We start from the raw sequence: 25556 nt of genomic DNA, 5'->3' as shown, positions 1-25556 counted from the left end.
TATGTACTTTAATAACATGGTTGACCCTTTAGTATTTGCTTTTCCAACAGCTGGAAATGTAAGAGACATGCATTCAAACCAGCGGCTCAAAGGTTGGAGATGTCCTTATCAGTCCTCACCTAATATTTTTGAGGTAAGAATCCTGTAAACAATGTTTGTGTAATTGTAGAAATTTGGGATAATTCTGCTAATTCATTGTTCGCACATGAAAGTGCATTTTATAAGCATATATTAAAATATATTACATATATTTTTTTGCTTTGTTAACTTCATGTTAAATCATTTGGAATTGCTCATTATTTCCGTCTGGAGTTTTAGAATACAATAGTGAAAGAATCGGTAAACAAGTATTGTTTCGTGGTGTGTGCTCAATTTCTGCTAGTTATAATAAACATGCAGATAGGCTGCTGTAAGCGCAAACAGCAGTTACTGTCATACTGTTTGGCCTTTCACGTAAATCAGCAGCGATGCGTTGGAAATGGAATTAAGATGCCAGCTGGGTAAATTAATAATAATGTCCCAGACACATCTGTTTACTCTCTTACTTAGGATTTCTGTTTCGAACGCCTTTACTGAGGATTTCTGCTTTATTTTAATGCAACACAAGACACAAGTTTTTGTTTAATCAGGGTTTGTTTTTACACTGTATGTTTGATGTGTTCACTTAAGACTTTTTTTATGAGAATAACTGGGAATTGGCAAAACAAACATGCAAGCTTTTAAATAATAAACATCCTAATGGAGATATTGTGAATACATAAATATTTATGTATAACAACCGGTCAAAAAACATGATTTTAATGCCAAATTGACCCCCAATGTGTGTATAGATCAACCTGCTCTCACCATGCTATTAATAAATAAATAAATATATACATACATTTCCTTTTGCCCCAGCACTTTTGCAACCTGTTAAAATTTCTGTACATATTACACTACTACTGTCAGCTGTTTGCCAGTAACTTACTGTAGATTTAAATGTATGTTATTTACTAGCAACAGTTTGTTTAAAGTAAAATAAACATTAAACATTAACAAGTATTTATCTTTACAGAATAAAATAAAAATCACAGCCTCATGCAAAGTATTCTGGAAACCAAAATCTGAAGGAGAAAAACAGAAAAAGGTTAATGAGGATTTCTGGTTCCCAGAATGCTTTGCTTGAGGGTGTTATTTTAAAGTTTTATTCTGTAAAGACAAAGACTGTTTAATGGTCATTTAACTTTGAACAAACTGTTGCCAGGAACATAAATTTAAATATAGATTAAGTTACTGGCAAACAGCTGCATAACTACACAATTGTTTTCAATTTTTTTTTGCTTGCAGACAATAACATTGTTAAAAAGGATTCATGTAAACAACTTAAAAAGATGTATTATACATGCCAGGCCAGCCAGTAGTTGGCAATGTCACATACTGTATACAGTATGGATAACACACATGCGCATAATGTAACGGAGGACAGCTAGCGAGTGAGAGCTGTGCAGTAAACCTCACTACCGAACTCAAGAGGTGCTCTAGCAACAGACGATAGGGGTCACGACCTTTTATCCTCCTTGTGGGAGCGCCAGACTCCCATGCCAGACCGGTCCCTGGTTCAAGTCTCATCAGAGGGGGGTGCGAGTAGGGGTGGGTTACTGTACAATGGCATCCCAGTTTTTACGATTTTGCTTTTTTGTCGTTTACTGTACACAGAGACAACATTGGAACACATTTTAATCCAACATTTCATTTTCAGGCCCCCAAACCATAAACTGTAAAAAATATGGAAATAGTCATAGATATATATAAAGGCTAGATGTCTCGTCCTCGCTGCTGGCCAATTGAGTCGAACGTCCGCATTTTGGCAGCCATCTTACCACAGGGCGCTCGCTCACTCGTAGCATTAAGTTTTAATGAGGCAGGTAGTTTTAAATGACCATAACTTGCTTAATTTTTTACCGATTTTTAAACTGTTTGGTTTGTTATAAACATCAAAGATGTTCCTATGACACTGCATACTTATACTAAAAATAAATAAAAAATTCATGAAACATGTTAAAGCATCCAGAATTATACCCACATTAATAACGTTGGTAAAAAAAAAAACGTTTGAATATCGGTAAAAAATGTATCAAGTTATGGTCATTTAAAAGTACCTGCACCATTAAACTCAATGCTACGCGTGAGCGAGCTGTCTGAGGTAAGATGGCCGCCAGGTGATGCCGTTACGGCGCATTCACATGGGGCGTAAGCGTTGACGCTTCCCATTCACTTTTAATGGGTGACGTCAAGCGTTGGCGAACTGAATTGTGGATCCGTCTTTTCAAGCGGCAACGCGAGCGTCTGCCAATCAGACTGCCTTATGCAAATAACCTAGGCAGAGCCAGCCAATTACGTTTATGGAAGACCGGAGCATGTGCTGCGGCCCCTGTGATTGGCTGTTGGCCACGCTTCAGACAAGCCGTTAGGCGTTAAAGCTTACGCCCTGTGTGAATGCACCGTTAGAGACTCCGCCGTAAGACATCTAGCCTTTATATCTATGGACGTAGTGTCCGTGACGTCACCCATATGTTTGTGAGGAACTTTTTTAAAGCCAATAGTAGGTGGTGCCTGCCGTCGCCATCTTTGCCCCACGTCACCGCGCATCACTCGTGGATAATTGCAAATGGGTAAAGAGGCGGGACATGGGTGAAGCTGAGGTGACTGGTTGCTGAAAACCACGCCCGCCTAGCTCGACTCTAGAGATAGCAGTGGCAGTTCCCCCATCACTCAAGTGGCCACGCCCTTTATTATGCAAAACTTTAAGGCTAAATATTTAAACGGATGAGTTACAAAATATTCACCCCCTCACAGTTGTCATGAAGGGCAAAATTAGCTATACAGACCAAAAACACTTTTTGTACGAGGCTGAAAACATATTATTTTCTGTTGTAAAGTGGGCATTTTAACATGGGGGTCTATGGGAATTTTTGCTGCCTTTAGCTGCCCATCAATGTTTTATGGGCTTCAGAGAGATCAGAAGGTTGCCCTTTGCTCAAAATACTGTTGTCGTGTAAATGAATTGCCAGAGAACAAATTACGTTTTTCCGTTTTAGTAAATATAAGGTTGTATAAACTGCCCCTTAGCCTGTGGATAAATATTATATTCAAAAGGAACCACAAATATTTCTGATTCAAACAGAGCACTTTAGAGGTGGTTTGTCACTTTAGATTTCTATTATATGGACATTTTCTGTTTGTTTTTCGACTATATCAAAATACTTTCAAATATTACCCATAGCTTTATTGTTTGTAGTATATGTTTTAAGTGAAAAGTTTAAGCATTTGTTAAAGATGAAATCTCTGGTCACATTTACAGGCAGTGGACAATGAGCATCACTGGTACCTGCAGCAAAATGCAACGGCACCTTGGAGGAATCCAAGATCTAGATGGGAGGTTGCATCGAGAGAAAGGAGAACATCTCCCTCTATATCTAATTTGACATTATATAATGACGAACCATGGAGATCACAAGCCGTCACACCTAGACCTGGTTTATTCCTGAGCCGGACACGCAGTGTCCCTGAAGCACTCAATTGCCTAAGCACCCCCACATTACATTCCAGTTTTTCTTCCATCACCATTTCCGCCCGGAGTTTGTCACCTAACAGGAGTCGACTGGCTTACTCAAGCTCAAGAATTAGCCCTGTAAACCTGCCTGGCAGTAGCCATCGCCCTTTAGTCATGACCAACAGTAAAAATAAAACCAGTGATTGTGTCACTGTGACTCCTCCTAAACGCAAGGCAATAGTGGTGACGGTAAATGAACGCACAGAACAGCATTCCACTAATAACATCATACGTTTCCAAGCTTCACCAGGCGGATGGCCAGTGGATCAGACAGACTCTTCATCATCCTCAAAGACTTCTGATAGACTCTTCCGCTCCTGCGCCCACATTTACGTTCACCCATCCCAGCTGTCCAGATCTACTGTGTACTTGGACAAATCCCTCTCAATCCCTCTTGGACAGCTTCAAAAATACAGTGGGACTTTGCATAGATCCACTCTCTCCATTTCCCTCGGAAGAAGATCTTCTAATCGGACTCTTAAAAGATCTAGGATAATAATTCAACCTAAAAGGTCCTATAGTGACTGGGACATATCAGGCATTGGCGTTGATGGAAAAGAAAAGCTGCCCCGGCACCCGATGGATGCTCCCACCAGTAGTGCCTTAAGGAATAATACGAGTTCTATCTCCAACACGCAGTATTCCACTTTAACATCATTGACATTCAGAACAAGGTGCCACTCATCTTCTGCTTCCTTCAGAGTGAATGGAAAGGCTAATGATGTCTTAGGGCCTCCGCAGAGCAATCTAAGAGCCATACAGGCATTCAGCAAGCATTCAGGTACCTATATCACCTACCTGCTCCTTAATATCATGCAAATTCGCTCTCCATCCTTTCTCACTCTCTCTCTCGTACTGTCATTTATTCTATATAATTTCTGCTACATAACTTTGCCTATTCTGGACACACGGCATGATATCTTAGCCTCTGCGGTTTCACACTCAAGCCGGACACCTTCTGATTGGTGGCTTATGCATTGTTAATGAGTCGGCCTCCCTTCAGGATCCTTTAAAGAATGGGAATGAGCTGTCCAAAAAAAAAGAGTATAAAAAGGCTCAGAACAAGAAAGATTGGAACAGTTTACTTTTGTAGAACATTGCATTGGCATTTACCACCTAAGTGGGTCAATCAGATGTTGGCATAAAAAAGGTCCACTGGCAAAAAATGGCAGAGCAAGTTTAATCTGGCATAGATGGACTGATAAACTGTAATAGTCGGTGCATGAATGGATATCTACAAAAGGAAGGAAATCTGTTATTTGGAAGTTAGCTCCAAGGTAGGATTTAGGATTTTTAACAGTGAGAGTCTTAAAAAAATAAAAGCAGAATAGAGGATCAGTGTCATTAGTATATTCTGCTATTCTTTAGTATGCACAGCCAAGGATGGATTATGGTATAAGGCAATAGGGCCTGTGGCCCTTAAACTGCCAGGGGTCTCGAGCTGAAAGGTCTGCAATGGCTTGATGCTGGAAAACAAAACACTGCAAGTGTGTTTATAGGCAAACAGCGCTTGAATGCGTTTCAGCAACCTCTGGCAAAATGTTGTTTCGTAAATGAGAAATTTTATTTTGTTCCAGACAGCTCCTTCTGAATGCATTACTGACGCTTTGATGTTATGTTGAAATGCAGTGGGCCTCAAAGGCACATGGGCACTTTAGTCACCAAAGTTAGAAATGTATTTCAAATGGATTTTATCGCATCATTTAACAAAATCAAACCGACTAGCATCTGAAATCAAATAACGTTTTTTAGTGAGTATGTGAAGTCATTTGCATACCATAGATAGATTACCTGTTGGCATTTTTGACAACTACATCAATTTTATAGACACGTTTTATTGTCAGTTTGTGTCTTTTCTCAACACGATATTTGTTTAAAACCGACAAGCTTTTTTGTCGTAAACCTGTTTGCTTGAAAAGTATGTTTGTGTTGTATTTCTTTGTATAACTATTGCATAGTACACTCTAAAAAAAATTGTGCTTAATAGCATTAAAAGCTCGTAATCAAGGGGGAACCACTTTTAGTTAGGGTGACCATACGTGCCATTCTTCCCGGACGCATCCCGTCCAGGATTTCAGTGCGTCTTCCGGAAGTCGTATTTGTTGACCGCATACACCAATCAGTTAAAAACATAAGATATACAATCGTAGTTTCATTCTTACCTTAAAATGTAACGGTTTCTTTGCTGTAATAATAATAATAATCCTCTATGACGTATGCGGTCGACAAATACGACTTCCGGAAGACGAACACAAAATCCTGGACGGGATGCGTCCTGGAAGAATGGCACGTATGGTCACCCTATTTTAGTGCTATATAGCACCTATAAAGCACCACTATAGCACCAGCTATGGTTCTACATAGCACAATAGGGTTTTTACACAGGTGCTACATAGGTGCTATATAGCACTTAAAATGGTTCCCCTATGATTACGAGCCACTTTCAGTGAACCACTTTTAGTGCTATTTAGCACCATTTGTTTTTAGAGTGTATGTCATGCTGTACGACTAAGCTTGGGATACACCGCACGATTTTTGGCTGTCCCAGACGAAAGATTGTCATCTTGAAGCAATCGTCACGATTTCTGTGATCCTACAGAAAATTCCAGCTAAGACCAGCATAAGCTTGTAGCTGATTTTAGCTGGTTTAAGGTGGCAGTAGGTTTAAGGTGGTCTTCCAGCCTGACCAGCTAAGTCCAGCTATACCTGCGTGCTTCACCAGCAAAACCAGCTAAAACCAAACTGGGAGGCCAACATAAATCAGTGTTCTTATACCGTACAGTGAGAGAAGTTCAAAGACAGCTGTTTTTCCGTTTTTGTGAGCAAGATCAACACACAGTGTTTACCACTAGCACATGCTGATGACGTTGAGCTAACGTGTTTTGGCGCCGTCACAGCCTACTATTCAATAGGTGTCATCATCGTACAGTCTACATGCTTGTCGTATACAAGTTTAAACGATCCATGTCGCACAGTGGGAAAAGGTGATGATTTTATATAATGGCAAAAATTCTGCAGTGTAAAGCTGCATTCAGACTATCAACGACTAGCCGTAGCAGAGCGTCGTGATATCATTGATTTCCATGAAAGCTTGGCGACTTCCGGCGACATGAGCGACAGTGACCATTGTCCAGTCGCGCAACAAAGTTGAGAAATGTTTAAATTCATGCAAATTATGAGTGAATTTCGAGAACGACTACCAATGATAAGGAAGCAGTGGAGTTCACGTCATCCGACTCTCGTCAGTTACTGGAGTGGACGGTACTCCTTTGTTTATGACACAGCGACAAATTTGCTTATATTGAATGTACCTTAATCCCGGGTTTAAGGCAGACCATTTGATTGGTTTGCCCTTGCAAGTCACCTTTGCATAATATAAAGCTTGATAATTACAAAAAACTGTATTTTATTTTATGCATAAAGAAAGATATTTGTAATAAAGCAACAAACAGAAGCACCAATGACTTCCATAGTAGGAAATATACTATTATGGAAGTCAATGGTCCTCAAAAAAAATGGTTTGCTTACAAACATTGCTCAAAATATCTTCCTTTGTGTTCAACAAAGAAATTAATACAGGTTTGTATCAACATAAGGGTGAGTAAATGATGACATAATTAAAATTTTTGGGTGAACTATCCCTTTAAGTCAACATTTGGAGATTTTAGAGCACAACTGCAAAACATAGCGTACTACTCTCTAATTGTACTCTCTGTTTTACCTGTTTTTACGAAAACAGTTTGTGGCGTGACTGAAGGGCTGGACACCGTGGACCTTGTATGGCCTTGTATCTGTTCTTGTGCACACCATTCAAGATCAGACTCCTAGAACACTAGACGCACAGTCTAACAGACACAGATTTTTTTTTTTAAAAAGGAAGAGAGAGAGAGAGAGAGAGAGAGAGAGAGAGCAGGGGAGCGAGAGAGACCTATTATAAAGAAAATAGGACGAGTTTCAATCTTCTTATATCTGAGATGATGCATCATTGACTCCACATTACCTTGCACCTAAAGTCTATCAGTTTCTTGCTCCCCATTCTGGCTCTCAGTGCAAATTCACAGCTAAACAAATTTCCCCATGACGAGTCGCAGAATATCATCCTCTCATCTGCAGTACACTGATCTGCATGTGTTATATGAGCCATGTGATGGCACAGCAGCATTACTGGGCGCTAGTAAACTTATACCAGGTACCATTGCAGTGAGGCCCCAGAGGGCTCTTACTGAATGCACGAGCCTGATTTATATACTGTACCTTTACTGCGCTTTGCAATGCCCTGTGTTTATGTACGTCTCCTTAAGGGATAGTTCGGCCAAAAATAATATTAAACCCATGATTTACTCACCCACAAGTCGTTCGAGATGTATATGTCCATCATTTCTCAGACAAACACATTTTCAGTTATTTTAGAAAATGTTTAGATATTTCAGTTAATCAAATGTAAAGTTATGGGGTCCACTACTACAAGTCCAAAAAATGTGCATCCATCCTTCACAAAATAAATTCAAACGGCTCCACGATGATATTCAAAGGCCTTCTGAGGGTAATCCGCACAGTGTTGTTGTAGAAATAGATCCATATTTAAAACTTTATAAACGAAAATAACTAGCTTCTGGTAATGCCGCCATCTTGGTCGCGTCCGCTTTCAAGAAGAGAGTGTACACAGTTTAGGGAGGTTTCTCTGCTGCTGCTCTGTGCCCTCGCCATCCCAATTTGTCATATGTCAATAATAAAAGTGCGTACACTACGCTGATACCCTCTCCTGAATACAGAGGAGTCTAAGATAGCGGTGTTATCGGAAGCTAGTTATTTTCGTTTATAAAGTTTTTAATATGGATATTTCTACAACAAAACGGCTTGGATTACCCTATTTTTCTAAGGAATAACTTGCTTTGATTTTAGAGCCTGTTTTGAGTAAGATGCTGGACTCCCCTGCAATATTCAAAACAATTTCATCTGCTGTCAGTGTGGAACATCTAGGACACAGAAATACAATAACTGATCCTGACTTACAGTCTCCAGAAGCAAAGACTTTGAGCAAACAAATTTGTAAGTATAAGAGTAAAAAGCTGAAATTAAAATCAACTTTTCTTTAACAGTATCTTATTTTCTTAATCCTTAAACCTCAGCAGATGAACATCCATAACCTAGCATCCAGACCAACCCATTCCAACTCACAATCTTGACCAACTTATCACAGAAGTAAAATGCACACTCAGTGTCAAAGCGGACATATCAAGGAAATCTGCCTTTTTCCATGTTTAAGTGCTATAATTGGGTCCCCAGTGCCTCTATCAACCTAGAAAAAGTGCAAAAGCACAACTTAGTAACTAGTTTTGGTAAACCATTCTCTGCAAATGTGAAGAAACAGGTCATTGAAATTGGGGCCGCCCCTTAATCTGCACTATCCAAAAACGCCACTGCCAATTTATTGCGGATATTAGCTCATTTGCATTTAAAAGGAAAAAAACAGCCATATTGTGGCGAAATGGCCACATTTTAACATGCTATAATAAATGATCTATTTGGAACTTCACATACGTACTCTGGGGACACCAAAGATTTATTTGACATTTTAAAAATATATTGTAAAATGTCTCCTTTAAAAGGGGCGTTTTCCCCCGACAAGGCTTATTTTAGTCCCAGACCAGAGGCGGACACTACTTAAGCATTTTACTTTCTACATAAAAGTCATTTTTAAGTATTCTTATTTTATCAGTGTTTTTCTTTGGAAAATTCCAAAGCATATTATCATAATTTTTACTCCACTAGATTTCATAATTTCAAGTTTTTTGTTTATATTTAATATTTAAGTACATTAAACATCTAGTTTTTTTTTTACTTTAACTTAAGTAAAAAGTACTTTTGTACTTAGTAAAAGTACACCATTTTAATGTAATTAGGGATTAAATAAATTTTAATATGCAATATAAAAGGAATACACAGTATGATTCTATGCTTTAGAATGTAGTGAACATTTTTTAGTAAAGTACATTTTTTCCCAAGACAAACACTCTGATAAAGCACAGATGCTTGGAAAATTTACTTAAAATACTCAAGAAGTGTCTGCCTCTATCCCATACTAAAATGGATGTTTAAGCTGCTTCAATTTAAAAACACCATGCACTGACGTATCTTAATGTAGGCTATATCAGTGCCATTGTTTTGTCTCAAAATGCACACCAATATTGTTTCATATCTCCTCATATAACTAAGGCCTAGTTTTAAATTAATCTAAACCCTGTCTAGGAAACTGCCCCAAAGTGGGTAGCAGCAAGTGTGCATGCTGAGGCAGCCAGTGTCATTATTTATCCATACAGGGGGCCCAAAGGTGCATGTAACGGTCCCCCGTCAGGTCCAAACAGTTTCCCACACTGCTGAGAAAGTCAGGAGGGGTATTGAGTGGTCGGTCTCTCCTCATCTGATTAATTGCACCTGTGCGTCCAGGCCTGACCAGTACGACACTAAACTTCGGTCACTTAGCTTAAGGGTATGCTTTTATATTCTCAATAACCATATAGCCCTTAATAGTAAAGATTATTATAACATTAATCATCTATAAGACAGTGGTTCTCAGCTGGTGGTTCGCAACACAGGGATGTTGCACAAGGGAATAAACAATGGTAAATATAAATAACAAAATTCAACTAACCATATAATTGTGTAGTTAGAAAATAAATAGGCTTATAATCTGTTGAAAAGAAGAAATGGCTTCCGATCTCTTGTTGTTAATGTTAAAGGCTTTATTTTGGGTCGATTTCATCCGTCACTTTCTAACAGAAACCTGGCAAGGTTGGCAGAGGCCAATTTGGACAACTGAAACGCCCTCATCCTCAGTAGCTTACTATGAATAATGCAATGCAAAGATGCAAAAACTTCAATTAGTTTTTACATTTATAAATGCAGAACAGAATTACAGCATTTTTTGGGTGGGGGTAGTAAATTATTAGCTATTGAAATAAAATGTCAAATGTATTTATTACATATAAATGCCAATGTTCTTACTGCGTCTGTGTATAATTTCTTCATTTTGTAGAGCTTACAGTTACTACAAAGTAGTGTTAAGGTGGAAAACTGTAAAGGCATTGATGAACAATAAGAGTTCTGTACATCCCATACAGCAAATACATTTCTCTGGCCAAAATATAGTTAAAATATATGCTAAATACATTTTGTAGAATGTTATGCTTAGTTTAATATATTCTTGCATTTGGAAATATATTTAGTTTTAACCTTCATATATCTAGGCATATATATTACAAAATGTATTTCAAGGGCAAGCAAATATATTGCTAATTTTAGATCCCAATTGGCAAAAAAAAAATTTGGCCTAAATATATTTTAAATATATGCTAAATAGAAGTATATTTTATAAAGTATATTTTTGAAGTTGAAAATATTTTTAATTTTAACCTTTTTAAAACGGTTATATTTACAGGTTCGTAAAATAAAGTTTTTCTTACAATGTGATGTGAATATAATGTATATATAATTAATAATAAATATTATTATCTTGTATTTAAATATATGGAGGGCTAAATATATATTTTAATGCTTTAAAATTAAATTTTTTAAATATATTTTACAATATAGACCGTTTCAGCAGTAACAACATAAACAAGCGGCTGTCGCGGTCCGCACGTAACTTCCGGTAAACGCCGCTTAGAATAAATAACAACAAAGTTCTTTAAACGTAGTTTATTTATATAACAAGCAAAAAACAACACATAGATTACCTAGGAAACCAAAACATTTGTTATTTTCGACGAGGCATTTGTTCGAGAGATCAGTTTAGTAACTAGTCAGACCATTAAAAAAACGAAACCGGAAGTAAGGTTCGGATCCAGACGTGTATCACGTGCGTCCGATGAAACCGTCTATACAAAAAATGGCCAAAAAACATATCAGCGTTTTTTGTAAACATATTTCAGCAAATATATTTTTTGGCCATTTGTATATTTTTGTTTCTTTTTTGTATATTTTGAATTATATTTTAAAATATATTTTTTGGCTGTATGGATGACATATCGTGATCCTCAAATGCTATTATTTCCTCCTAATGTAAACCTTGTGCATGCAAAAGACCGTTAGAAACCAGGCAAATCTCAACATAACATTGCCTGTGACGTTACAGTTGTGATGTATGCCCCAACATTAAATTACACATTTAATTAATAACAATGTTGTTACAATTCTAAGAACAAAGTTGTGACTGCTGAGTTAGCGCTATATGCTACCCACCAAACATGAGACGTCCGCTCGACGTGCAGATCATGTCTATATTAGGTCGGTTGGTCCAGGCCCTTATCTGTATGTCTATACAACGTGCAGATCTGGTACAGTATCTGGACGTCTGACTATGACCCCTCTTGGACGTCAGGTAGACGTCCAAAAGGGGTTCGGGAAATCAATTAAAAAACATTTTATACAAATGTGGTCTATGAGTTCTGAGTCAAAAAACATAAACATCACGTGTATTTTTGTAGAAAAATTTTGTTAAGCTGATAAAATAATGTAATCTTTATTCAAAGATTAGTGTTCAAAAACATAGCACTGCTCATAGATAAAGTTCCACCTTAAATGCTCTCTCTCTCTCTCTCTCTCTCTCTCTCTCTCTCTCTCTCTCTCTCTCTCTCTCTCTCTTTAATAAACAGAGACGTATATGCTGACGGTTTATTGAAAATGTTTTGTCACCATAATGACGATCAGTGATTCCTTTAGTTGGGTAGTTTGACTCTTCATATGAGTGTTTGCTAAAGCATGTTATTTGTTGCAAAGAAAATTTGTTATAAACAAAACTCACATGTGGATCTTACAACTTCATTGAAAGTATACCAAGAGTAATACCACATATGTAAAGTCTGTAAATTAATTTTGTAAACCATGTAGTATTGTCTCAATTCTCTGTTGATTTGAGGTGTCACATCCAACTTATTATTTAGGTTCATACCACCACTGGGAAGCGCTTATATACAATTAAAAGTCCAGATTTCATTGTCACATATGCAGACATCAAGAATCAGCCCATGAATCACAACAGTGGTGACAATCTCTGGACTCATGATGAGTTTTATAATGTTGGTGCAATGCATTGCAACATGTAGAAAACTCACCATTGTTGCGATTCATGAGCTGATTCTTGATATCTGCATCTGTGTCAAAAAATTTTAGACTTTACATTTTTGATTACAGCCATGAGATTTCATTTTCAGTTACAGTAGGCAGCAGTATGCCCCGAAGTAGGTTTATTGCAGCTCCAATCAAAAATTAGACCGTAGTTTACTTTTAAACAAAATTTATGACGTTTTATCTGTGTTGTTAGTTCAGTTATATTATATTATCACTTCTGACCATCAATGTAATTAATGTGGAGCCACAAGTAAGTTGCATTGCTAACAAACACTTAGTGCAATAATAATGTGTTTAAACACACCATCATCATGCACACACACTACAATATAAAAACAAAGAGTCAAACTACCCAACTAAAGGAAACACTGATCACCATGATGGTGACAAAACATGTTCAATAAAACATCAGAATCTTGTAAATTCTCAAAAACGAGCAGGTAGAAATGACAAAAAATAGAGTGAATTTGGTTAGTCTAGCCAGTATGGTCCTACTTCAAAACAATGCTTTGTTAAAACAACTTTTTGTAATGGTGATGACATTGCTTTAGAGAATGTACATGTAACAATTATCCAGCGAGAGCAAGTGTGGGAGGGAGAGTGAAGTTCACCTCACTTCACTTAAATTATTGAATGATAGAGAGAGAGAGTGAGAGAGAGAAAGAGAGAGAGAGAGAGAGAGAGAGAGAGAGAGAGAGAGAGAGCAAGATTGCAGACGCAGACAGTTAAGGTGGAACTTGTATATTTGGGAATTATCTATAAGCAATATTTTTTTACATTTATTCATATATAAAGATTATATATACACATATAATGTCTAAAATGGCCACATTTTAAATAGTTTACTTTGCGTGGAGGTCCCCTTGACATCAATCTTGGATGTTCAGAACAGGTCATAAAAAGACGTCATAAAAACTTTCATTCTGGCTCCTCATGGGACGTCGAAATGACGTCTTTTTAAGACGCTTTGCTCAGTGGGTAGTTAATGCTATATGCTAGCGTTTGGCTTAAGTTCTTCTATTGACGTTACAGTTACGTTTTGCAGGTCCATACTGAAATAAACACAAACTTACAGTAACCCTCAGAAATGTCCATTAACAATCTATAAACAATTTATTAATCTTCAAATTCCGTATCTTTGTCTGATAAAGGCTCAAACATAAGGTCTGTTTGCACACACACAGAGCTACTGAACTGAACTGCTCTGAGAAACAGCCAATCAGAGCAGAGCTCAACATCATTATTCATGACCCTTTCAAATAAGGTAATAATAGACCACTTATTTCGAAAGGCAAATCCTAGGGTTGTAAACAGACATGTAAAACCATCTCTGGATAATTTTTGCACCTAATAAACCACATGTATATACCAGAGAACAATTTAAGATATTATTTTAATGCATTCTTTGGCACCTTTAACAAGTTTTAGTTTTTCAATTTTACACTTCAATTAATTTTTTTGGTTCCAAAAACCAAATCCAGTTGAGAACTACTGTCTTGGATTTTACTGATGCATGTCTGAACATTATTTCCTTTTGTCACTATTGTGCAAGGTATTGTGCAAACCTTGCATTCATATCTGAATGTATGTACTTTAGGAGGCTCTTGAGCTGTTTCGTCCAGATTTCATCTCTCGATCTCAGAATCGGTTGCGACGGTTGGAACAGAGGGCCAGACAGAGGCGGAGCTTAAATACAGCTGAATTTTCAATGGCCGTGGAGACGGCTAACTTTAGGCCCAACTGCACCAAGCCACACCCACTTAGTGGTAAGATACTTGCAGTTCAAGTAGCTGTAGTACAGATTTGCTTCTGCAGCAATGCAGTCACAGTATTGCAGCTACTATAGGCTATTGCTACCCAAATCAGGTACTCAGAGTAAGTATGAACCACTAATGTGATGTCAATGCGACAAATTGCTGCAAAATGCATGTCCACGATAGACACAGAGTCATTGTCTTGGGATTGTTGTAAAGCAACCACGCAGTTTCAGGGCAAACACACTGCAGCAAGGTACATTATTGATGCAGTCACTGAGAAAGAGAGAGAGTAAAGTGCCTAATACATACCAGAGTGCTGCAGTGAAACATTTGGTGCATTAAAACTTCAGGAATATCAGAACAAAACTTGAGGTGGGACAGACATACAGAAAGCTAACAGATACAGTCAAGATCTCTGCATATTTCATTTCATTTCTGATGAGGATGAACGATGCATCTTAAAAAGTAAATGAGCTATTCTGGTGTCAGTGCAGCTGACTTATGCCCCCTATTGGCCCGTTGAGATTTTACAATTGCTATTTAAAAAGAAAATGTGAAAATGTTCTTATTAATGCAAGCCTATTAATCAATAAGCTTAAATACATCAGTTAAAAGAGTGTTTTAGAATTTAAACACATAAAGCAAAGCATGCAGGTCGATGACGCCTTAGCTAATGTTTTATCTTTTTATCTTAAAAAAAAATGCAACTGAAGACAAAAGACGAAATTAGATATTAAGCTCTGTAATGACCTTTCCATTCGTTATTCTTCTTCTGCTATATGTGTTTTGTAGATAACCTTTTCAAACCCAGGGACAGAGCCATCTCAGGCAAAGAGATGCAATGGAGATCCAGACGGTTAGTTTTCACATACACACTTAAACACACACACATGCACACACTATTGCACATGATCCGGATCAGACAGCTACGCTTATCAGCACAGAATCACAATATGACCCCCATTTGATAAAGACAGTGTTTTACGATATCTTTCTACTGGAATAAAAATCCAGATCAGATGAAATATAACTGTTAAAAATGACACATAGCAGTTTCCTTCTTTGTGTGAATAGCATGTGACTTGATGTTCGATCTGTGCTTTCAGAATCTATAAAAAACTACCTGAAGTGACCAAGAAGAAGGAAGATGAGAAGAAGAGACTGATGTCACAAACCAACAGACTGAGGGTGGAGGTCTTCAAAAAGGTCAAATTTATATGATTGTTTGTTCCTATGACAATCCCTGCTGGACAAACCAGCATAGACCAGCACAATTCCCATGCTGGTCTATGCTGGTCATGCTGGTTTAGTTGGTGGTCACAAACATACCAGCACCTGCTGGTATCAGGGGGTTCGTGCACCAATTTTTTAAGGGGGCACAGTGTGCACAGCTCACAGAAATTTGTGCATACACAGACATCAAACCAAATAATATTATTATAAAGCTTTCAGTCTTTTGGGACTTACATTTCTAACAATCTGAGCGCCCCTGCCTTCATCCAAAAACCTCCAAAATAAAAGTGTTGACTAACTTACATATCAAATACTATTTAATCGAAATACTGACATAATGGCATCATATTTACATCTGAAACTGCATGTTTTGTTTATTTACGTTTTGTTAATGACTTGTTTAATTGTGTCATTAATGTATTTTGCACAACAACTCCATTATTCTATAAAATTAATGTAATTTTAAATCCATAAAGTATATAAACAACGAAAATTACATAAGCTATAGCCACGTCATTGAGTTTAATGTTAAATAATGATTAAAAAATATTTCTAAATAAATTAATATATGAGGAACGGATTTTTGCATTAAATTTTACCTCAAGCATGTGTGATTCCGCGTCCCCGTGAACTCTGGCGAACTTTGGCGTTGTACCAATCTAGAAATAATATAACGGCGAGACTGTTACATTTTAAACCATACATTTTCTACACAGAGAAGGTTAACTGCACATTACTGTACTTGGGTTTGGAAATGTTGTAAGCGTTTCTTACACGTTTTAATTCCTCAGATAGCACAAAGCAGCAGAAACAGCAAAGAGCTCGTGAGCGCGCTCAGACGCTAATGACGTCTGCGACTGCGCTGACTGCACCGCCTGCCGCCAGAATAAAGTAATGTAACACGATAAAAATGGCAAAAATATCTGAAAGTGACAAGGATGCAGCACAGAATTAATAATATTTTGCATATTAAACAAATTAAAAGACAAGTAACAGATTAATGGACGCTTCTTTGATTTTGAGTTTGCATGCAAAATCCATTTGGCTAAAAAAAACGAGGGGGAAAATGCCCCCTCATTTTGAATGGGCATGATGCCTCTGGCTGGTATTCTGTTTTTTCAGCATTGCTGTCTTACTACTATTCTGTATATTTGGTAAATTTAAATATCTGTTCTATTTTCCAAAAAAAGCATTATTTTATTATCATTTATGCATTTGACAGACGATTTTATTCAAAGTGACTTACAGCGCAAAGTATACAGCAGTGGCGGCTCATGACTGCTCATCTGAGGGGCTTATTGGTGGTGGTTGAGGAGAATCCCCCTTTCATATGTAAAGCGCTTTGAGTGCTGCAAAGCGCTATATAAATGTAATGAATTATTATTATTATTATTATTAATTCAAAATATGTGTTCGGAGTGCCATGTGTGTTGCTGCATTTTCAAAATATGTGTGCGTCATGTGAACCATGTGCATCACGTGTTTTGTCAAAATAAGTGTCTGCTGCACACGTGTCAAAACCGTTTATGATAAAAGAGACGCTCACGTTCACAAAATACACGCAAGACACTCCCTTAACAGTAAACTCTGATTACGCATGAGATTATGCGAGTATCTGGCAAACGCGAGCGTCTCTTTTATCTTAAACCCTTTAGACGCATCTGCAGCAGGCACTTATTTTGACAAAGCACGTGATGCACACATGATCTCTTGATGTGCAGAACACATATTTTGAAAAAAGGAACCACACACATGACGGGCTACATACATGTTGTGATGAACTTCGCATCAAGCGCCCTCGAAAAAACAAGTCACTGGCCGCCACTGCAGTACATTTTATCAATATGTGTGTTCTTTTGGAATTGAACCTATTACTTGCACAGCTAGTGCAATGCATTATAAATTGAGCTACAGCTACACTAATAAGTGTATAGAAGAAGGTTACTATATAGTCATGACAATTGAAGTAGGCCTATGCAAATGTATACATTTTTTGCTTTCTGTTTATTGAATGTAAATTAGCCGGCAATGCAACAGGTTGCGGCATATCCACCATTGTGGTTTAATCAAAACGTGTGTGTTTCATTGCTGACAGACTAGTTAGTTTCGTGCAATGTCCAGAGACAGTTTGATCAAATCCAAATTTGGCCAGTTTTGCATTACAGGGCATGTGGGAGGATAAGGTTGAAGCTGGAAACCCTTTTGTCCTGTAAGCTTGATTAAACTCGGTAAAGGGCACAGCTGTTGATTGTCCAGCGATTGTAGAGGCCATTAAAAGTGGAGTACTGAAATACTTGGGTGAACATTGGAAAGGCAGCTGGTGCAGAACAGATTGAAACTTTAGAAAGACTCGGTTCTCCTCAGCTGAAGCACTCAAAAACGATAGGGGCTTTTTACCTTTAGGGTCTAACCGAAATTAAAATTTATTTCAAGTGCCTGATATGATGACAGAAATATAGTTTAATGTGAGTTTTAATTACAGTTTTGATTTGTGCTGATGTGTTTATGTTACTGAAGTGGTACTTAAAGGAGCCATGGCATGAAAATGTGACTTTTTCCATGTTTAAAGGACAAGTTCGGTATTTTAGACTTAAAGCCCTGTTTTCAGATTGTTTATGGTCAAATAGAATGGTTTTGACTGAAATTTCGACATTTTCGGCTGCCCTGAGAATTTTCGCGTGTTTGTGTTTCAGCTCAGACCTCTACAATGGGTTTAATGGTGCACTGGAACAATTCTTCCTAAAATGCATTAAACTTTCGTTTACAAAGACGTGAAACTCACGGAGTGGTCAGGGGTGTTCACTGGTATGCTCACACAAAAATCGCTCCAAAAGACGCATTCCAACAGGTTTTATCGTAGTTTTTACCAACTCCATTGACTGTATTAGACGTCCTGTGAGGTACGGTATTACTCCGCGCCGGGAACTTTGTTTCTATTCTTGCAATTGGCAATGGCGGATTAGCGCCACCACCTGGGCTGGAGTTTCTATTATTCAAGCTCTAAGCGGAAGAATGTACGGGTGTGAGGCGTTTGGGAAAATAGGTCCACAAGTTAACAACGAATGCTAAAACAGCTGTTGGAAAGCATCTTTTGCAGCGATTTTTGTGTGAGCATATCAGTGAACACCCCTGACCACTCGGTGAGTTTCACGTCTTTGTAAACGAAAGTTTAATGCATTTTAGGAAGGATTGTTCCAGTGCACCATTAAACCCATTGTAGAGGTCTGAGTTGAAACACAAACACGCGAAAATGTCGAAATTTCAGTCAAAACCATTCTATTTGACCATAAACAATCTGAAAACAGGGCTTTAAGTCTAAAATACAGAACTTGTCCTTTAAATGCTATAATTTGGTCCCCGGTGCTTCTCTTAACCTAGAAAATGGACAAAAATAAACCCAGTAAATTAGTTTTGGTAAACCTTTCTCTGCAAGCATGTGAAAAAATAGGTTATTGAAATTAGGCTCTACTTGTGATGTCATAAGGGGTCCTTATTGGCGCTATCCAACCATGACACTGCTATTTACAGCAGAGATCAGCAGAGATCAGCTCATTTGCATTTAAAGGAACACACCCAAAAAGATATTACAAAAAGATTTTTGCTCACACCTACAAAGTGGCAATTTTGACATGACTTAATAAATTGTCTATATCGTATTTTGAGCTAGAATTTCACATATGTACTCTGGGGACAACAAAGATTTATTTTACATCTTAAAAAGTCTTGGGAAATGTCCCCTTTAACTGGTTTTGCTTTAGATGTTACATTGGACCACAAACGGTGACCCAGATTCAATGACTAAAATGTATTATGATTATTATCAAAACTTACATACTGTAGGTCTGGCAATAAGCAAAAATATTAATATAACTTACCTTTTTTAAATATAAACGTGTCTCAAAACTATTCATAAGGGTCCATTTTTTTATAGAGATTTATACATCATCTGAAAGCTGAATAAATAAACTTTGTTTTATGGTTACTTGGGACAGAACAGTATTTAGCCGAGATCTGGCACATATTACTGCTAATCATTTTTTTTTTATGTGTGTGTTTATATATATATATATATATATATATATATATATATATATATATATATATATTTATTTATTTATTTATTTATAGGAAATGTACAAAATATCTTCATGGAACATGATCATTAATATCCTAGTGATTTTTGTCTTTAAAAATTTTTTTTCGACCCATACAATATATGTTTGGCTATCGCTACAAATATACCCATGTTATGATTTGGTGGTCCAGGGTCAAAATGTGCTTTACAATGCCATAGAAGAACCATTTGTGACTGAATGGTTCCATAAAGAACCTTTAAGATCCAAAAAACCTTTTTAGATTATAAAATATTTTTTTTTCTAAAAACAAACATGTTTCTTCTGCAATGCACCTTTTAGGGCACCTTGTGTAGACTAAATGGAAAAAGAAACTATTTTGTTGATTACAATTTTATCATTTTTTTTACATGCTTTACATCATGTTATTTTTATTATGCGCTGCTTTCCTTACTTTTCTGTGACCATACTAGAACAGACCCACTTAAATTTTTTGGCTGTGACTCACCAGTTGATAGCCATCTCTAAATGACCTCTAGAGTGACCTTTAATGACCCCCGCAAGTACAAACACACCTGAGGCTTTTCTCTCGTAATGCGTTCTGCCAGAACTGTCAACCCAAATGTACCAGCGGAGATAAAACGTGTGCTGGTCTGAGAAAAACTTCCCCCTGGTTACAAACAGCAGGTGCTGTGTGGTGCCAGACTGCCTGATCTCACCTTGGTGAACTTTTCTCCTTCATGCTGGGGTGTCAAGCGATATCGAGGCTCACAAGGTGGATTCATGCTGAGAGTCTGCACAAAACAGTTCTACAAGAAAAGATCATATGAGACAGAGCCATTACGTAGAAGCATCATGCACCTGTTTTTATTTTGTTTGTTTTTTAGGAAGCACTGGCAGCAGTGCTGACGCACTTGCCCTGGGCGAGATACCGTAAGATGTGACCAACAGAAAAAAAATTTGGTTGGTAGTTCTGCAAAAAAAAAAAAAAAAACATAAAATATGTTCAGCTAGTTTTTTTTCCACATTAGAAGCTATTAAATATTTATAAGTTCTTGATGACAGCACATTGGGTCCAGAGACGCCCGTAAGGAAAATCCCTTATAATAAAATCAAATCAAATCGAATATTGATGAATTAACACATTTTGTATATAACAAAATGTTCTTTGGGACACAACTTTGTTAAATGTTGCTTTCGCCATTTCATAATCTGTTACATATTTTATAAGAATGTCTGTATGATTCTAGTAATTATAAAGGAATCCTGTATTATTGAAGCTAGATTTTTTTATCTATTCACAAATAAAACTTCTTGGTGGGAAAGAAGCAGACAGAAATCCACTTGGCACTCCAACAAATTCATTCATCATGATTTTTGCAAAACCTTTTTTCTTGAGGTATTAGTTATTTAGAAAAGTGCTGTAGTGGTTATTTAGTCTCCCATGCAATATTTTTTTTTATAAAATTACACTTTTAGTCTTTCTATAGAGACAACAATATGTGTGAGGGGCTGAATACCTTAGAAAATGCTAAATGTTTTTGAAGTAATGCCTTAGCAAATGATCTGCAGAAAGGCTTAACATGAAAGTTAATAAAGTTATTTAGTTTTATAATCCACTTTATTTTACTAATTATATGTCTTATATGTCTTAATATCTTTATGTCACTACATCTTTTCAAGTCTACTGCATGAAAGCACATTTGACTGCACTTTCTTGTTCTTCCTGCAGAGGGCAGCACAATTCTTCATATGAGTCCTGCATATCAAACCACTTTTTGATATCTAGATACATTTTACTCATCACAGTGATTTATTCATGAATTCCCTTTGTTCTTCACAGTAACAGACGTGGCTCTGATACTTCTGGGATGCTCGTGGCACACAGGCGTGTTGTGTCAACATTAATTTTCCCGTTTTGATGTTTAAAGACTTGAATTCCAGAAAAGGACAGCTTTCGTAGGTATTCGAGATGTCTTTACTGACAGGCTGTTCCCTGGTTGTCTAAAACAAGAGCTTTTGAGTCCTATTGTAAAAGAGAGATATGTTGTCTATGTGTGTTGTTTTAACGGGTGTCAGATCTTGTGAGGCTCGCTGTTTATCCCACACTTTGTCTCCAGTGAAGCTCCTTGTGTAACAGTGATGAATGACTGATAAGTCAGGCCAAAGATAGAGAGAGGCATGCCAGAGAGAGAGAGAGAGAGAGAGAGAGAGAGAGAGAGAGAGAGAGAGAGAGAGAGAGAGAGAGACCTATTCACAAAATGTGACAGCCAAAAGAGTTGTGTTCATTTTAATTTCTATACTGTAGTGTATAATGTTTATTGTTGCTAGCAGCTTTACTGAAAACATGTTAGCAGAGGAAAATTATGCAAAATATTTTTATAATTAAAATTATGCAAAAACTTGAGGCGAAATAACAAACGTTTAGCATTACAAAAGTTAACTTTACTCCTAATAGTACTTACTGGAGTACATTTCTTATTCTGCAGTTGATATTTAATATCAAACATAAAGACTCTGGAATCAGTCTTTGTTTGTCGCCTGAAGAATAACTTGTCTATGTGTGGGTGTGTAACACTTTACAATGTCATTTTTGGACAAACTTTTTCTTCAGTAAAGACAAAATATAACTGCACTTCAATGTCACAAAAAAAATTTGCTAAATAGCACTTAAAGCTCGTAATCATATGGGAACCATTTTTAGTGATATATAGCACCTATAAAGCACCCATGATGTCAGTCAGTCAGTCATATTTATGTATAAAGCACGTTTAAAAACAACAGCTGTTGGGCAAAGTGCTGTACAAAATGTAGACATATAACAAAATACAAGAAAACTACATAAAACACGGCAACAAATACTACACAACAATTATGCCAAAAGACTTGAATTCCAGAAAAGAAGAACCATTTGGGGGTGATATAGCACCACTATAGCACCAGATTTGGTTCTAAATAGCACAATATGGACATAGGTGCTATATAGCACTTAAAATGGTTCCCCTATGATTACAAGCCAGTGAACTACTTTTAGTGCTATTTAGCGCTGTTTGTTTTTAGAGTGATATCTGACTTTCGGTATTTGGCAAAGGCTGAAACTAAATTGAAACTAAAGGTGTGTGCTCAATATATAACCAAACTATTATTAATGATCACATTTTCTTATTAAGCAAAACATTAAAACTAAAACTAAATCATTTTCTTATCACTACTAGAACGTGTGTTATGCACTCGCTGAACCCAAAACCAAAGCTTGTGTAGCCAGGGACCCATGCAGAAAATAAAATGAATGCTTCCTACCGGGAAAAATACATGATAACATGATGTGGTTTGAGGACAGATAGCAGGTTGTCATTGCACTCAGGAGAGATGGCCACCCCGGGGGACTGGCAAAGAGATTTCTGGGTAATCTGTAGATGACACATTATCTTTACACCACTTGACCTGAGCAGACATATGGTCTGACATGGAGGTTGCTTAGCTGGTTGTTCTTTAGTTTAAAGTTTCCTTTTCTTTTTTCCACAGAAACTTTTGGATCAGGTTCTTCAAAGGCACAGTGACTGAGAGTGTGTTCGCAAGATTTATATCCCCTACTCTCTCCTTGCCTGAGGCAAAGAACTGAAGACAAGCAAGACCTTTGCAGCCCCCTTCTGAGAACAGAGCATGGTTTTCTGATGCATTGTTCCAAATATAAAACACATTTTACCGGACATGAGATGAATCCGAGTGTTATGCGTTTCCGTACCCTGTTGTGTCCATCAGTGGAAATTGAAAGTGTAAAAGACATTTTTGAGGGAAGATAAATTGATGGACTCTGTATTTTTTTGTCTGGTGAACACTGTAGAAGATACAGTAATGTGGAGAATTGATTAAATTAGCAAATTATGCTATATTATAACTAACCTGGTTTAGATAACCTGTTAGCCGTGAGATTTATGAACTGAACTTGATGTGTCAGATATAAATATGCAAAATGTAAAGTGTAAACTGATCAGCAACAGTATAAGTTCATATATTATATGAAAACACAGTAAATGCTATCCTCAAAATCCTGTCTTTATTCAGAGTGAGTGTGCATTTATTATATTAGTATGATAATATTGGCCATTAGCTTTTTGTAATGCACAATTTCAGTAAGTGGAGCCACTCAGTACAAAGAGGGGCATATCTTACTGTCTGACGCTGCTTTTGCCCTGGAAGTGTCAGAGTTTCTGGTGCGGAAAATGAAAATTAGGGTTAATAGAATTTGGGCGAGAATGTAATGTATTTAGATGACAGGTTGGATGTGTTGATGATAAAGCGGAGATTAGTCATTTATAAGTGCATAATTCTGTATTCAACCATTTAAATTCAGAGCTAACTTGACTTGAAGAAGATTTGTTGACTTGAAAATATGCAGGGAGAAAAATGTAAGCAAGTCCTATAGGTTCTGCTCAGTATTCTACCTTGTGGAAACCTTGAGACTGTCATTAGAGTGCTCTGCATATCAAAAAGGTATGGTGGAGAAAATGACCCCATTAAAAATACAGAGAGTTGTAAACAAACTCAGAAATTATGCAATAGGTGTAGCAGTCAATATTAAATACAGAACTTTTCCCCATAGAGTAGACTAAACCAGTAGGAACATATAAATTACACTGCACAAAATTGAAGAATGCCTAGAGTACTGCACAGTATACTGGTATAAACATTAGGGCGTGTGCACACCAAAGCTTTTAAACGCGGATGAAACGCCAGGCGGATGCCGACTGCCAGCTTTTTTCTGCTTGGTAGCTGTGATTCTTCTGCTTTGTTTATCAGTAGTTGTACGATGCGCCGGTTGGTTGTTGTGATATTTGTCCCGCCCCTCCTCCACTGTGATTGGACCACCATGTGAGAACTGACATTGACAAGCTGATCTTTTCACTCAGAGTTGAATTTTTAATTAAAGGGCTGGACACACCAAAGCTTTTACGCCCGCTGCCGGCGCAAGTTTTCAATTGTTTCTAATTGAAGCTCGGCATTTTTCAAATAAGCCAGCAGCTAGCGTTTTTTTTGCGCTGAAAACTGGTGCCTGGCGTTTTTCCGCGCTCAGCGCTGAGCACCGAGAATTGAAATATTTTCAACTTTGGATGAAAAGCTCCACTCGTCAATGTCAGTTTTCACGTGGCCGTCCAATCACAGTGGAAGAGGGGCGGGACAAGTAGCACAGCAACCAACCATCTCACAGCTGTTGTATCAGAGCTACCAAAGCGCTTATCTGAAGAAAGCTGGCACTCAGCTCAAAAATAGCTGGCATTCGGCGTTGCCCAGGCGTTTTCAGCCGCATTTAAAAGTTTTGGTGTACACAACCCCTTACACAACATTTTTCAAAAAAGCCAGCAGCTGGCGGGGGATTTTTTTCCGCACTTAGTGGGCGTGCACACCAAAGCTTTTACGCCCACAGCCGGCGCATGTTTAAAATTGTTTCCAATGGAAGCTCAAATATGTTTTTCAAATAAGGGGCAGGACTACCAAAACTTTTAAACGCGTCTGAAAACGCCTGGACAACGCCGAATCATGGCCGTAGCTACCATTGAGGACACCGAGGTCATGTCCTCGGTAGTTTTTCTTAAAGTTTTGTTTCATTTTGATGTGAAAATAGCAGACGAAACAATTATCCTTGCATCTACGGACCATCACGTGAAGTGATGGAAATAACGGCGTTATAAATAAACGTCGTTACTAATGGTGTTATTTTTTCAGTAACGAATAATCAAATAAATTTTCGTCGTTACTGTTACTGACATTAAA

At 37.4% G+C, this 25556-nt stretch overlaps 1 protein-coding gene across 1 annotated transcript; it reads left to right on the top strand.

Moving 5' to 3' along the window:
• The first annotated feature begins 42 nt into the window (after nucleotides 1–42).
• LOC135778028 (uncharacterized) lies at nucleotides 43–23832 on the top strand. Its single transcript, XM_065288389.2, has 8 exons — nucleotides 43–133; nucleotides 3341–4373; nucleotides 8495–8641; nucleotides 9913–10082; nucleotides 14319–14487; nucleotides 15271–15334; nucleotides 15585–15684; nucleotides 23310–23832. The coding sequence occupies exons 1-8, from the start codon at nucleotides 68–70 to the stop codon at nucleotides 23346–23348; spliced, it is 1788 nt and encodes a 595-aa protein (XP_065144461.2). The 5' UTR covers nucleotides 43–67; the 3' UTR covers nucleotides 23349–23832.
• Nucleotides 23833–25556: the final 1724 nt, after the last annotated feature.

The sequence above is a fragment of the Paramisgurnus dabryanus genome, chromosome 17, assembly GCF_030506205.2.
Source record: "Paramisgurnus dabryanus chromosome 17, PD_genome_1.1, whole genome shotgun sequence".
NCBI lineage: Eukaryota > Metazoa > Chordata > Actinopteri > Cypriniformes > Cobitidae > Paramisgurnus > Paramisgurnus dabryanus.
This window is presented reverse-complemented; position numbering and strand designations above follow the sequence as displayed.

Bases quoted from the DNA above. Each gene is read 5' to 3' on its own strand.
- LOC135778028 (XM_065288389.2), top strand. From the start codon at position 68: ATGCATTCAAACCAGCGGCTCAAAGGTTGGAGATGTCCTTATCAGTCC. The intron at 134-3,340 runs GTAAGAATCCTG...TCACATTTACAG, and splicing joins CCTCACCTAATATTTTTGAG to GCAGTGGACAATGAGCATCA. The intron at 14,488-15,270 runs GTAAGATACTTG...TGTGTTTTGTAG, and splicing joins CAAGCCACACCCACTTAGTG to ATAACCTTTTCAAACCCAGG.